Genomic DNA, 13647 nt, shown 5'->3' on the forward strand with positions numbered 1-13647 from the left:
TATATAATTTTTCAGATTTTCTACAACAACAACAACCATACCCAGTATATCCCACAAATAGCAAAGCTACTTATAGGGTCTGGGAAGGGTGGGATGTAGACAGACCTTGCCTCCATCCCTAAAGATAGAGAGGCTGCTTCCAGAGAGACCCCCGGCTCGAAAATCATTAACCTACCAGCGCACCAAGTCAAAATATATATATATATATATATATATATATATATATATATTTATATATATATATATATATATATTTATATATATAAAATATATAAATAAGAAGTCAGAGAGTATACCAACACACAACAAACCAACATATCAAGAAAGTGATCAGAGAGTGACACAATATAGTGTTAGACATGTATTGTAGCATACAACATCATATGGGTATAAACACAAGACGACAATCACCTGTAAAGTCACTTAAAAGATAAGAAGAATCTACGTCCCTAAATAGACCTAAGACCCTACTGCGATATCTTCTAGAAGTCTTTAACCCTAATTCTACGCCTCCACGAAGTCTTATCTTGGGTCATGTCCTCAGAAAGGTGCAACTCTAATAAATCATGCCTAATTTGCTCATCCCATGTCAGTTTGGGTCTACCTCTTCCTCTCTTCCCCTCCACAGTGAGATTTTCCACTACTCTAACTGGTGCCGTCGTTTCCCTCCGCTTCACATGCCCAAACCATCTCAATCTCCCCTCCTTAATCTTATCTGATATACTAGCCACTCCTAACCTTTCCCTAAAAACTACATTTCTTATTCGATCTAACCTCGTGTTTCCACACATCCACCTCAGCATCCTCATCTCTGCCACCTCCATTTTGCGCGCTTGTGTCTTCTTAATAGCCCAACAGTCTGTTCCATATAGCATAGCAGGCCTAATTGCTACCCTGTAAAATTTCCCCTTTAGTTTAGTTGGGAACCTCCTATCGCATAATACCCCTCTGGCTGCCCTCCATCTACACCAGCCAGCCTGTATGCGATGGGTTACATCACTATCTATGCCACCATCTCTTTGTACAAATGACCCCAGATACTTAAATTTAGTTGCCTGCGGGACCAACTGATCCTCAATGGTGATTTGGGTGTTATCGTCATCGGCTAGACCACTGAAATCGCAGTGTAGATACTCAGTCTTAGATCGACTAATTCTTAGGCCCTTGCTCTCTAAAGCTACTCGCCACTCCTCTACCCTCTCGTTCAGGCAGTTTTTAGACTCTGCAATCAACACAATATCATCTGCAAAAAGCATGCACCACGGAACTGTCTCCTGGATCAACTTGGACAACTCATCCAAGACAACCGCAAAAAGAAAAGGGCTCAACGCAGACCCTTGATGGAGTCCTACCTCCACCGGAAAGGAGTTTGTATCTCCTACAGGGGCGCGGACACTAGTCTCTGTTCTATCGTATGTATCCTTAATTATGTCTATATACTTCCCCGGTAGCCCTCGACCTTCCAAAGTATCCCAAATCAGTTGACGTGGGACAGTGTCATATGCCTTTTCAAGGTCGATAAACACCATATGTAAATCTTGCTTCTTCGCTCTATATTTTTCCATCAACCTTCTTAGAATATGTATCGCTTCTGTAGTTGACCTCCCTTTCATGAATCCAAATTGATTTACTGAAACCTGAGTTTCTCTTCTAATTCTAGTTTCAATTATCCTCTCCCAGAGCTTCATAGTATGACTTAGCAGTTTGATTCCTCTGTAGTTCCCACAACATTGGACGTCTCCTTTATTCTTGTATAAAGGCACCACGACACTACTCCTCCATTGATCTGGCATTTTTCCAGTCTTGAAGATAAGATTGAACAAAAATGTTAACCATCGGACTCCTTCTTCCCCCAAACACTTCCACACCTCAATCGGTATGTTATCCAGACCCACTGCCTTGCCTCTTCCCATCCTCCTAAGTGCCATCCTCACCTCTTCATGTGTGATCCTCCTACAGTAGCAATTATTCCGTTGTCGCCTTTGAGTCATGGGATTGCCGCTATCTTGTTGGTATGCCCTTCCATCGTTGAAAAGATTGTGGAAGTAGGTTTGCCATCTCAACTTAATGTCATGTGCCTTGACCAAAACACGTCCATCCTCTCCTTTGATGAACTTTACTACTCCTAGATCTTGTCTTCTTCGCTCCCTAGCTTTGGAAATCTTGAACATTTCAAGGTCCCCCTCTTTCGTTTCCAAACGTTCATATATTTGTTTATATGCTGTGTTTTTTGCCTCAGTCACCGCCTTTTTCGCTTCCCTTTTTGCCTTCTTGTATATCTCCTTCACCCTCAGCCGCTCCCCCTCATCTGTGCACCTCAAAAGATCTCTAAAACTCTGTTGCTTATCTCTAAAACTCTGTTGCTTTTCAGATTTTCTAGTTTTCTAATAATATGACGTTATATACTTACTAATTTTTATATTTTATTGAGTATTTATTATGTATTTGTTTTTTCTACTACTTTATGTAAAATTATACATCCACTCCAAAGTTGTAAAAATCGTATTAAATTATATATGACCGGTTCTTAAAATTATACATGTGATGTTAAAGGGTATTTTAATTATGGAAAATTACTAAATTGTTACTTGACCAACCAACATTATCAAATTGTCAGCCTAGATGTTAAAGGGTATTTTAATTAGGGAAAATTACCAAATTGTCACTTGACCAACCAACATTACCAAATTGTCAGCCTCAAGCTCCCTTGGACGGACTCCTGCACTATGGGAGGTGTTCGTTTGTCACTTGAAGAGTCCATGTATGAGGAGCTGACACATGTCCGACATAAAGGTTGGCTGACTCCTCCCATTGCTCGGCCGACTCCTCCCATTTTGGCTGACGCTTCGGAAGAGTCCACTGAAACTTCGGAAGAGTCCACTGACGCTTCGGGCGGAAGAGTCCACTGACGCTTCGGGCAGAAGAGTCAACCACTGACGCTTCGGAAGAGATAATAACAAATAATTCTAGATAGAGAAAACACACATGTGGACTCTTCTTTGTTGGACACACGTAACCACCTCATTCATAGACTCTTCAACTTTACTGTCAGACGCTTCCCATACCGGATAAGTCCGCCCATGGACGCATGAGGGTGACATTTTGATAAGTTGAGTTGGCCAAGTGAAATTTTGATAATTTTCCTTTCTAATTATATGTAAAAATCTAAAGTTAGAGCATCCACAATAGGAACCATTAAAAACAACAAAAACATGTCCAGTCAGTTGTCACATCAGAAAAACACTCACCGTTCAAAAACATCAAAAACCCACCCAATAAGAAAACACAAAAACACTTAAAAACATTGTCACATCATCACCACCTTTTACATTTAATTTTAATTACATATTTATATATATGTGTATATATAGAGAGAGAAAGACACCCAACCCCATTTGGCCCCACCCAGTGCCACTTTCTTCCAATTTTTTCTTGTATGTGAAGTAGAATGCATGATAAAAAATGGAACTCACAAACACAACCCATAATAGTAGAAATGGATATAAATGCCACATCATCCTCTAAAAACAAGAAAAAATTAGCTATTGATGATGCTCTTATTGAGAGATGATGCTCTTAATGGTTTCATTTCATGGACCATCTTTGTTATCCATATGGATAACTTTGGATTGAAACACTATAGAGAAAAATGCAATTTGCGTCCCTGTGGTATGTGTCAAACATCAACCTGAGTCCCTAAATGCAAATTTTGGTTTTTTGAGCCCCTGACCTTATAAATTCATAACACTTTGAGTCCTTCTATCACACTACCGTTTGTTTGATTGTTTGACCCAGGGGTAAGACCGTCTTTTGTCATCTCTTCCCTTGTAAAACCCCCCAATTTCTTCTATCTTTCTTCTCTTGTTGCATCTCTCCTTTTTCTCTACTACCAGCAGTAGTAGTTAGGGTCTCATTATCCTCTTTCTCTCTCTCTCTCCACACTTCCTTTAATACAGTTACTCAAATTTATACCACTGCCTCTTGCTCCATCCAATCATCGATGCGCTTATGCATCGTCACTTGACTTGATTTGAATTCGAGTCTCTGTTACTGCCATTGCCGATTTCTCAATTTGAATCTAGTTTTCTGCAACGAAAATGGTGGTTTCTGGACCGTTAACACCTGGACAGGTATACATATTAACTGCTATTGCTATTGCTAATGCTAATGATAATGATAATGCTGATGTTGAAAATCTATTGTTGATTAGTTGGATTTGGCATCTGTCGGTGTGTAGTTGTTAGGTTCCAGTTTTTTTGTTCTTGAGCTGTAGATAATTGTAGATTACTGTGTGAACTTTGATGAGTTCATTAAGTGTAATATTCAATTATTGCATAATTGCTCATTGTAGCTAGTTGGTGCAATAACTTGTTATAGAGTTTCCTTTTCAACTTTAAGATTGTTTGCTCTGTTTTGATTATTGTTTGCTCTGTTTCCTTTTTAAACCGTATTGTATCAATACGTGTTGGATGGAAACAAGAAAAGTAACAATTAACAAATACAAGTGTAAAGAACAAACAGAGAAATATGTTAAGTTTAAATACCTGATGTCATGTGTAATTTTCTTTAATGGGTATATGTAGTAGATGTAATTTTGTTATCATATCAATCCAGTATATTGTGTACTTCACAAATGCAAACACACATTTTTGTTTTCATGACATACCAAATAAGCAAACACAAATTACAAACGTCATGTGTTAGGACCATTTAGAAGAGTTGAAATTTGAATGTTACACGGTGAGGCTGATCATGGACAACAGCTTGATCTTTGTTAGAATCACTTTAGTATTTAACCTTTGTTAGTACATGACCATTTTACCTGCCATATGTTGTTTACAGTGAGGCTGATCATGGAGTTTAGGTGATCCGATGAAGTTTAGGTGAAGTGGTGGTGGTGGCAGATAGGTGGTGGTGGCAGGTGGATTATGCTGGTGATGGGGGTAGTTGCTGGTGGTAGGATAATTAGAGAGAGAGAGAGAGAAGTAGTAGATGGGTTATTTCATGGTGTTTGTATTATTTAGTAAAAAAAAAATTTTGAGAAAAAAAGCAAGAAAAGAATTTAGGGGCTCAGGTTGATGTTTCACTCATACCACAGGGACTCAAAGTGTTATGAATATATGCAAAAAGACGGTCTTACCCCTGGGTCAAACAGTCAAACAAACGGCAGTGTGACAGAAGGATTCAAACTGTTATGAATTTATAAGGTTAGGGGCTTAAAAAACCAAAATTTGCATTTAGGGGCTCAGGTTGATGTTTGACACATACTACAGGGACGCAAATTGCATTTTTCTCAAAGTCTATAATTTCTAATATAGGTATATCAAATTTATAATACGGATATATCATGTTGGTGATTCTTTTATTTTCGTGCTTAGCATCAACTTTTTTATGCAATTTCTTTTTGCAAGCACATTTTTTCCGTCTAAGTCTCAACATAAACACCACTAAACCCATCATTAAATCCTAATCCAAATGCCTAAAAAAAGTTGACGACCCAACCCCACCACACACGTCACACGGCCTACTTTAACAACCAACGAGTGAAGCATATTATACACTTATAAAGAAGCAAGATAACTATGCATATAGGTGTTGTAACATTAGCTATGGGAGCTTTCCAAAAAAAAATATAGAAATCTTCATTTTTAACCCTAAAGTTTTAATGTTTGATCATTTAAGTATAAACTTTTAATCTTTGTTTCTTTTTTAACTCTAAACTTTTAATCTTTCACAATTTACCCTAAAGTTTTATTCTTTGACAATTTAAGTTTAAAATTTTTAATATTTGTTTCCTTTTTAACCCTAAAGATTTACTCTTTCACAATTTAAGTTTAAAGTTTTAGTATATGGTAAGTTAACCACTTTGATTTTTTTTACTTATGTGTTGTAATCTTGGCTTTGGGGGGTTTTTTCAAAGAAAAATGGTTATGCATATGGTTGTTGTAACCTTGGCTTTAAGGGTTTTCAAAAAAAAAAAATTGCTTTTTTTACTTTTCACCCAAAAGTGTTTCATAAATTACTTTTAACCCAAAACTATTTGTTTTTTTTTTTTTTACTTTTAACACAAAATTTTTTATCTTTTACAATCTATCTTCACAATTTTTTTTACTTTCAACTTTGGTCCTTTATAGTTTTCATTTTCCGCAAATTTTTTCGCTTTATGCTTCGTTCAAAATTTTGTGACTTAACACATCGCAACGTGCGTCTTTGGTTTAGCGTTTTTACGTTTCATTCTAAATTTTGCGAGTTAACACGACGCAACGTACGTGTGTGGGTGAACGTTTTTACATCGTCTATTTTTTCCCGTTTGACAGGTTCAACATAACGTGCGCGTCCTAAATCGACTTAGTTATAATTAAAGAATCCCCGCCGCATTGCGGCGGGTTGTAATTCTAGTTTATTATAATTTTTAACAATGTGAAGTGTGAGACGACAATGATTATTGGATCATTTACCACAACTCCCGGCCACCGACTAAGACTCGCCTGCTATCAGGCCGAATAGATTGCAGCCCGATAACTTTTGGTTTCTATCCAACCCGTTCATCCGACCAAAACATTTGCTACCAAGTATCAATTTCATATCCATTGTGATTCATCCCAAAGTGAGAAACCAAACGTCAGCTTAATTCATAGTAGACTAACAAAAACGTCTTTCATTTCTCCTTGCCGCTATTTAGAGCATATTACACAATTGGGCCATAGATTCGTACAATTATGCATCAAGTATAAGAGAGGTTCAAAACAACTAAAACCGAAAGAGATCGATTTCAGCTACAGGCGAGGCTCGATGGAGCATCAACAACTTCTTAGCAAACATAAACTTTTCATCCGACCCAATGAACGAGCAGCGAATAACAATCTTTTTTAAGAAAGGGGAGCACGCAAGTAAATACTTTATCAAACATAGTTCATTCTCTGAACCTTTCAAGCATTCAAACATCACACTTCGAAGGTGCAACAACGTCGTTGTATTGTAGTCTACCTCCGGGGAACAAATTGCAGATGTCGAGATATCATCCTGCAACAATAAGTAGTATTCAAAAGCTAAACTATATACAAGATTATAAAACGAGCAGTGTTGTAAGAATCGCTAGGCACTAATCGGCCGATGGGGTACTGACTAGCGATTAATCAGATTGAGATTCTATATGTAATTTTCAATTTTATATGTATATACAAACATTTTTATATGTATTTTTTTAAGTAGACATGTTTTAACACCTTCGACCAATATTTTCAAGCAGATAGGATACAGGTGTTGGTCAAGAATCTCGTTGGTCAAGAATCTGGCCGGAATCGCTAGAATGCCACCGATTTTTGGCTAATTAGGACTGAATTTGACCATTGTTGACCACCTACTGATTAATTGGCCGATTATAAAAAAATTACTCGGCGAACCTCCGACTAGCGATAAGTGGCGACTGACTAATCGGAGGCTAGTCAGGATTTTACAACCATTAAAACGAGCAGTGTGATACATACCAACTCACGTGCGATTTCAAGGATCTGCAGATTCGGAAAGCTCCTAATCAATTCAAAAGCACATGATAACTTCATACCATTGTCTAAACATATACATGATAATTTAAGAGCCTTGAGGCAGGGAAAGACGGTAGGGCAAGTCTTTTTAGCACCACCTTCTCTCAACTACAAGAAATGTGGTAAGATAATTCAAAAAACGTTGTTGCAATATAATGAATAAAACAAGACTATGTTTCCGTAAACCTCAAACACCCAACTTAACCTTACCGTGCAGTAATGGAAACCCAAATGAAGCTCTTGAAGTTTCGGAAGAGAACCCACAAGCTCAAAGATAGTACCGGAACTTGTGATGCTCATATTGTCAAGATCACATAATTCCAAAGATAATATTTTGAGATTTTCAATCTTTGCAATCTCAGTTACTTGTACAACTTTGACATGTTCAAAGAGATTATCAATGGTCAAATTCTCAAGTAAGGCACACCGAGCAAAAAATTCGCTAAGTTGAATGTTCTCTTCAAAATCCACACACAACTCTAAACTCAATAGGTTTGGAAAACCATGAAAAGTAGGTGGAGGGTTGAAATAACAGTTAGAAAGTTTCAAATGTTTCAACTCTACACAAAAGAAAAGATGGGTAGGCAAGTTAAGTGGTGTTGGACCCCAGTTGATAAGAGTGAGGTCCTTAATTCCTTTTCGCGACAAGAACAAAATCCAGCGATTAATATGATTAGCATCCAACATGCCTCCGTCGAGGAAAAATTTTGTGATGGAACCTCTAAGCTGATGAAGAATCCTACTTATAATTCTAACATGATTATTCTCGCCTTGGGTTTTTGATAAATACTCAAAGAAGTCGACATCGAATATGAGTTGGCTAAGCATAGTCCACTTAAACCTCCAGCTTTTCGACAAGATACTAGTCCTCACCGCATCTTGTAACGGCAATAGATCCAGGATATTAGTTATCACATGATCAGGCATGTGGCTAATAAAATCTTGTGGTGCAAAGTGACTGAGTTCCATAATTATTATTCTAACAAATAGGCATATGTTAATAATAAACATATATGATATAAACTATCCATCTGACCTTCTAAACAGATTTGAAACCCAGTTTACGAAGGAAATAATTGAAGTATGAAGATAGACAAAATTAATGGACATTTGGGGATGGTCTCCAAAACCTAGATTTACAAAATCTAACGATTCGGTAAAGATATTGGTATCAAACAAGCAACAGGTTTCTACAGATAAGCAGCAAGCAACTCATGAAAATATAGCTAACCTTTTATGCAGAAAACGTCACCGATGAGTGAGTTGCTCCAAGTGAAATTAATTTGGGGACGATATCCCTTTCATTATTTATTTCGGTTTTGTACCCAGTTAGGTTCAAGATCCGTTTGGCACTAAAAATAACTACCGTGTGTTGACTGTTAAACTAAACAAAAAATAGATATAGAAACATTGAACCATAAAATTTAGCAAAGACGTTAACAATATCTGAAATCTTATGTAAAAAGTGAAGTCTGTTGCGGCGATAACATTAAATCGGAAAAAAATAGATGTAAACATGTTGAACCACGCACGGACGTTGCAACATTAACTCGCGACTCAATCGGAGTTTGAACTTATAATAATAGTATGATAATATTTAAATAGATTTATAAAGTACAGGGTTTAATAACATTAAAAGTAAACCATAAGGGTTATTCGATAAGTATATTAATACTCTAGGAAAGATTTTTACTTTTAGTAATAGTTTAAGGGAAAAAAGATAAATATTTATATGCAATAGAAACTTGTACACATAGATTTAAGACTTATACATATAGATAAAAAAAAATTAAAACAAAATAGTGGATGTCACATGTCATCCACCTATTGACCTACAAAATTCATCACCCAATCAAAACACTCTAGAATTGAATAGTGAAACCGGCTCACATGAATTATTTGGTAAATATTTAAGACTTATACATATAGATAAAAAAAAAATTTAAAACAAAATAGTGGATGTCACATGTCATCCACCTATTGACCTACAAAATTCATCACCCAATCAAAACACTCTAGAATTGAATAGTGAAACCGGCTCACATGAATTATTTGGTAAATTATAGATGGGTAAATATAAGAATATTTTTAGTTTAATTTATATATGTAATAGTTCTATTTGTTTTCTTAAAAAATCCAAAATCCGGATTTAAAAAAAATATGGTTATAGATAATCCGATCCGGGTGTATAGGTAATAGGATCGAGTTTTATGGACCTTTGAACCGGATACAATCCAATCCAGATTTTCACAATTCGGTTTTGACCATCGTTTGACTTTACACGGTTAGAGATAAAATCGGATTTGGTTTTTATTAGAAAAATCCAACTTTTGCATCTCTACCACCAACTAGAGATGGGCATAAAAACCGGTTCCTACCCGATTCCAGTGGGCCCGGCCCGGACCCGGTTCCGGTTCCTACCCGATGCTCAGAGGAACCGGTCCCAGGTTTAAAAAACCCGACGGGTACTACCCGGTTCCCATTTTTTCTAAAAAAAGTCAACCGTACCCGGTTCCTATCCGTACCCGGTTTCTACCCGTACCCGGTTCCTACTCGTACCCGGTTCCTATCTGTACCCGGTATGTTACCGTTGGAACCGATTCTTATGTGGATCAGACCGTTGTACCCGGTTCCTTGGTATATGGTAACTCATTAAATGCAAATCTGACCGTTGGAACCGGTTCCTTTATGACCGTTGGAACCGGTTATACTATAAATAACACACTTTTTTTTTTCACAACTCATCTTCTTCTTTTATCTATTTCTTCACCTTCTTTACAAATTTCTAATGGCTTCCAAGAACTCTAAAAGCACAAACTCCCCATCCGTCAATAATGTTCCAAAAGGTTCAAATGCTCCATTTGTGGTGGGAACATTATAGCATAGCCGCAATATGGATGTTTGGTGCAATTGGGATTTAGTCGAGATGAGCGATGGTTCGCAAAAGGCTCAATGCAAGCATTGTGGCTCCTTGTTAAGCAAGGATTCTAATTCTACTTTAACGAAGCATGCGAAAAAGTATTGCAAAGCTCTCAAAGATTTGACACCCGGTCAAGTCCAACTTTCAAAAGATGGGAACATTTTCCGCTACGAACAAAAGATAACTCGGGATAGGATGGCGAAGTTGGTCATCAAAAAAGCGTTGCCTTTTGGACACTTTGACGACCCCGATCTCACTAAGCTAATTAGGGAGACTCTTCAACCTAGCTACAAACATGTAAGTCGTCGAACTTTAAAACGTCATTGTTTAACTTTATGGGAAAATGCAAGAAAAGATTTAATTGCATTTTTTCAAAATTTAAAGACTTGTGTAAATTTAACTAGTGATGTGTGGTCGGCTCCACACGGTTTACCCGAATCATACATTTGTGTCACCGCTCATTGGGTTGATCCCAATACATGGCAAATGATGAAACGCACGATCGCATTTGAAGAGTTTCCTTCTCCTCATTCGGGAGAAAATATTTATAAAATTATGAATGCCACAATTATAAAATATTGTTTAGAGGATAAAATATTTTCAATATCTTTCGATAACGCCTCAAACAACTCAAATGCGATCCAAAAACTAAAGTTGAAGTATAAACCAATTTGTGATGGTGCTTTTTTTCACACAAGATGTGTTGCTCATATTATTAATTTAGTTGTGCAAGACGGTTTAAAAGATAAATTTGTAGCGGATTTTATTATAGCTTTTAGAACTATGCTTCAAGATGTTTTTAAAAGTGGTAAAGAAAGATATCAAGATTATAAAAAACTTTGTAAAGAAGTTAACCAAAAATTAATTGGTCCTAATTGGGATATCCCAACTCGTTGGAATTCAACTTGTCATATGTTTGAAATGGCTTTAAAACAAATGGGCACTTTAAAAGCATTTCATACAACTTTAAGTGATGACTACCAAGTCGACCCTTTTTCCCGACACGGCTTGGAATAACATTCAAACACTAAGTGAATTTTTAAAAGTTTTCAAAAAATCAACAACTTTAATTTCCGGTGTTTATTATCCCACTAGTTCTCGAGTTATTTCCGAACTATATTTGATAACAACTAATTTTAAAAAGTTTGAAAACTCAAGTGACATGTTGAGGAACATGTTGACACCAATGATCAATAAATTTAAAAAATATTTTTTGGACTTACCACCCGTATTTTTATGTGCCGCCGCTTTAAACCCAATTTTAAACGTAGCGGGTGTTAACGCGTTAGTTGATGAAATTTACGACAAGTTGGATATGCACGAGGTTGATCCAACATTGAAAGGCAAAACTAAAAAACTTTTCGATGAATCTTTGAATAAACTTTATGATCATTATTTAAAAAAATATGGGGAAAAAATCATACAATTTTTAATGGAGCTTCATCATCGGCCTCTAAAGATCAAACAATTGCCGACCCCATCATAACCATGTTGAACGTCGTTAGAGACGAAACGGCAAAACAACAAAGGGGTAACGAACCATCTAGTGAACTCGGCCGATATAAACTAAGGGATGATGCACTTACTATGACGGCCGGGGAGTATAATAATTTTGACATTTTGGCATGGTGGAAGTCTAAAGAATCGGAATTCCCGATTTTAGCCACCATGGCTCGTGATTTACTAACGGTCCAAGCTTCCACGGTAGCTTCGGAAAGTGTTTTTTCTCTTAGTGGTAGGGTATTGTCGATTTGAAGAACAAGATTAACCCCGGAGTCGCTAGAGATGGCAATTTGCCTAAAAGACCATTTGGACGGCGTTGATCGTGTTCAACATAAGTCGAGTCTCGAAGACGAGGTGGAGTTGGAGCACAAGATTATTGAAGAAGAGGATGAAGAGGAAGACGAGGTAGAGACCAATGATTCCGAAGACGATTGTAACGAAGTGCCCGCACCAAAGCGTAGCGGAAGTGAAAGTGTCGCACCGTCCTCAAGCAAACGAGCAAAAAAATAAATTATAGGAACCGATTCTGATCAGTCCCGAAGGAACCGATTCTGATCAGACCCACGGAACCGGTTCTGTTAAACGATTTTGATTACCGATTATGATTACCGAAAGAACCGACTTTTTGTACTACTTAAACGATTATATATGCGAATTTTTTTTTTCCACAAACGAGATATTATTTCACAAACATAACACTTAAACATTACACATCAAACACTTCAAACATCACACATAAAACATACATCAAACATAACTAAACAAATTAAACATTACGCATCCACCAAACTACATATTAGAAGAACCCGCTCCTTCGCCCTTTTCTTCCTTTTTTGCCTTTGTCACCGGGCAATGTTTGTCGGTATGCTTCTTGAGGGTGGAGTTTGCCGCCGCCTTCATGAACTTACCACAATTCTTGCAACGAGCCATCTCATGGTTATCCGACATCAAACACAAATCAAAATTTTTCCAAATAGCGGGGTTACGCTTGGTTTCTAATATCAAAACAACTTCTTCTTCCGATGCCATAGTGTTCTTCCGGGTTTGATTGTTTGAATGGAAATGGGAAATGTTAGAGAAAGAAGAGTGATGGAAGATGAAATGTTTGAGAGTTTGATGAAATAATCGATTTTTATATTTGAAAACCGGTTCCAACGGTACAATTTAAAAAAAAAAAAACAGCTTTTCTGCAGGAACCGGTTACTAACAGTAACGTCAGTCACTTTTTCTGAAATACGCAGTGGAACCGGTTCTGCACAGTACCCGTAACCGGTTCCACACAGTACCCGGACCCGGTTCTATAGTACCCGAAACCGGTTCCACCGGTTCTAAAAAAAATGACGTGTACCCGGGTTATACCCGGACCCGGTTCCACTGACAACCCGGTTCCATTCACTTGTACCCATACCCGGTTCCGGGTTGGAACCGGTTCCGGGTTTTAAAAATACCCGAAAATGCCCATCTCTACCACCAACTAGCAAGTGTTAAGCCCGCTAACTATCAAATGTCAAGTTCAATACTTTGTTTTACCCGGTTGCTAATTCTTGTTACTTTAGGAGCTTGAGGCAGGGAAAGGTTAGGGCTGTCCATTTTTATTCGAAATCCGAAGACCGACCCGAATTCGAAGTCATCTGAACCCGAATTAGAGAATAACCGAAAAACCCGAACTCGACCAATCCG

General features: G+C 37.4%; 1 protein-coding gene across 3 annotated transcripts; it reads right to left on the reverse strand.

Annotated features, from left to right (window-relative positions):
* Nucleotides 1–6608: 6608 nt before the first annotated feature.
* Nucleotides 6609–8917, reverse strand: LOC110920488 (F-box/FBD/LRR-repeat protein At1g13570). 3 transcript variants are annotated; one of them, XM_022164711.2, is made up of 4 exons: nucleotides 8776–8917; nucleotides 7755–8523; nucleotides 7488–7652; nucleotides 6609–7023 (listed from the first exon to the last, which is right to left on the reverse strand). In XM_022164711.2, the coding sequence occupies exons 2-4, from the start codon at nucleotides 8511–8513 to the stop codon at nucleotides 6751–6753; spliced, it is 1197 nt and encodes a 398-aa protein (XP_022020403.1). In that variant the 5' UTR covers nucleotides 8514–8523; nucleotides 8776–8917; the 3' UTR covers nucleotides 6609–6750. The 3 variants fall into 3 exon arrangements, with proteins under 3 accessions (XP_022020403.1, XP_022020404.1, XP_022020402.1); XM_022164712.1 differs by having other exon boundaries at nucleotides 7755–8422; nucleotides 8776–8882; XM_022164710.2 differs by having other exon boundaries at nucleotides 7755–8867.
* Between the last annotated feature and the right edge of the window lie 4730 nt (nucleotides 8918–13647).

The sequence above is a fragment of the Helianthus annuus genome, chromosome 16 (assembly GCF_002127325.2).
Source record: "Helianthus annuus cultivar XRQ/B chromosome 16, HanXRQr2.0-SUNRISE, whole genome shotgun sequence".
NCBI lineage: Eukaryota > Viridiplantae > Streptophyta > Magnoliopsida > Asterales > Asteraceae > Helianthus > Helianthus annuus.

Coding starts and splice junctions, on each gene's coding strand:
- LOC110920488 (XM_022164710.2), bottom strand. CDS start 8,555: ATGTTTATTATTAACATATGCCTATTTGTTAGAATAATAATTATGGAA. Junction 7,653..7,754: donor TGGGTTTCCATTACTGCACG/GTAAGGTTAAGT, acceptor CATTTCTTGTAG/TTGAGAGAAGGTGGTGCTAA. Junction 7,024..7,487: donor TTGAAATCGCACGTGAGTTG/GTATGTATCACA, acceptor TTATTGTTGCAG/GATGATATCTCGACATCTGC.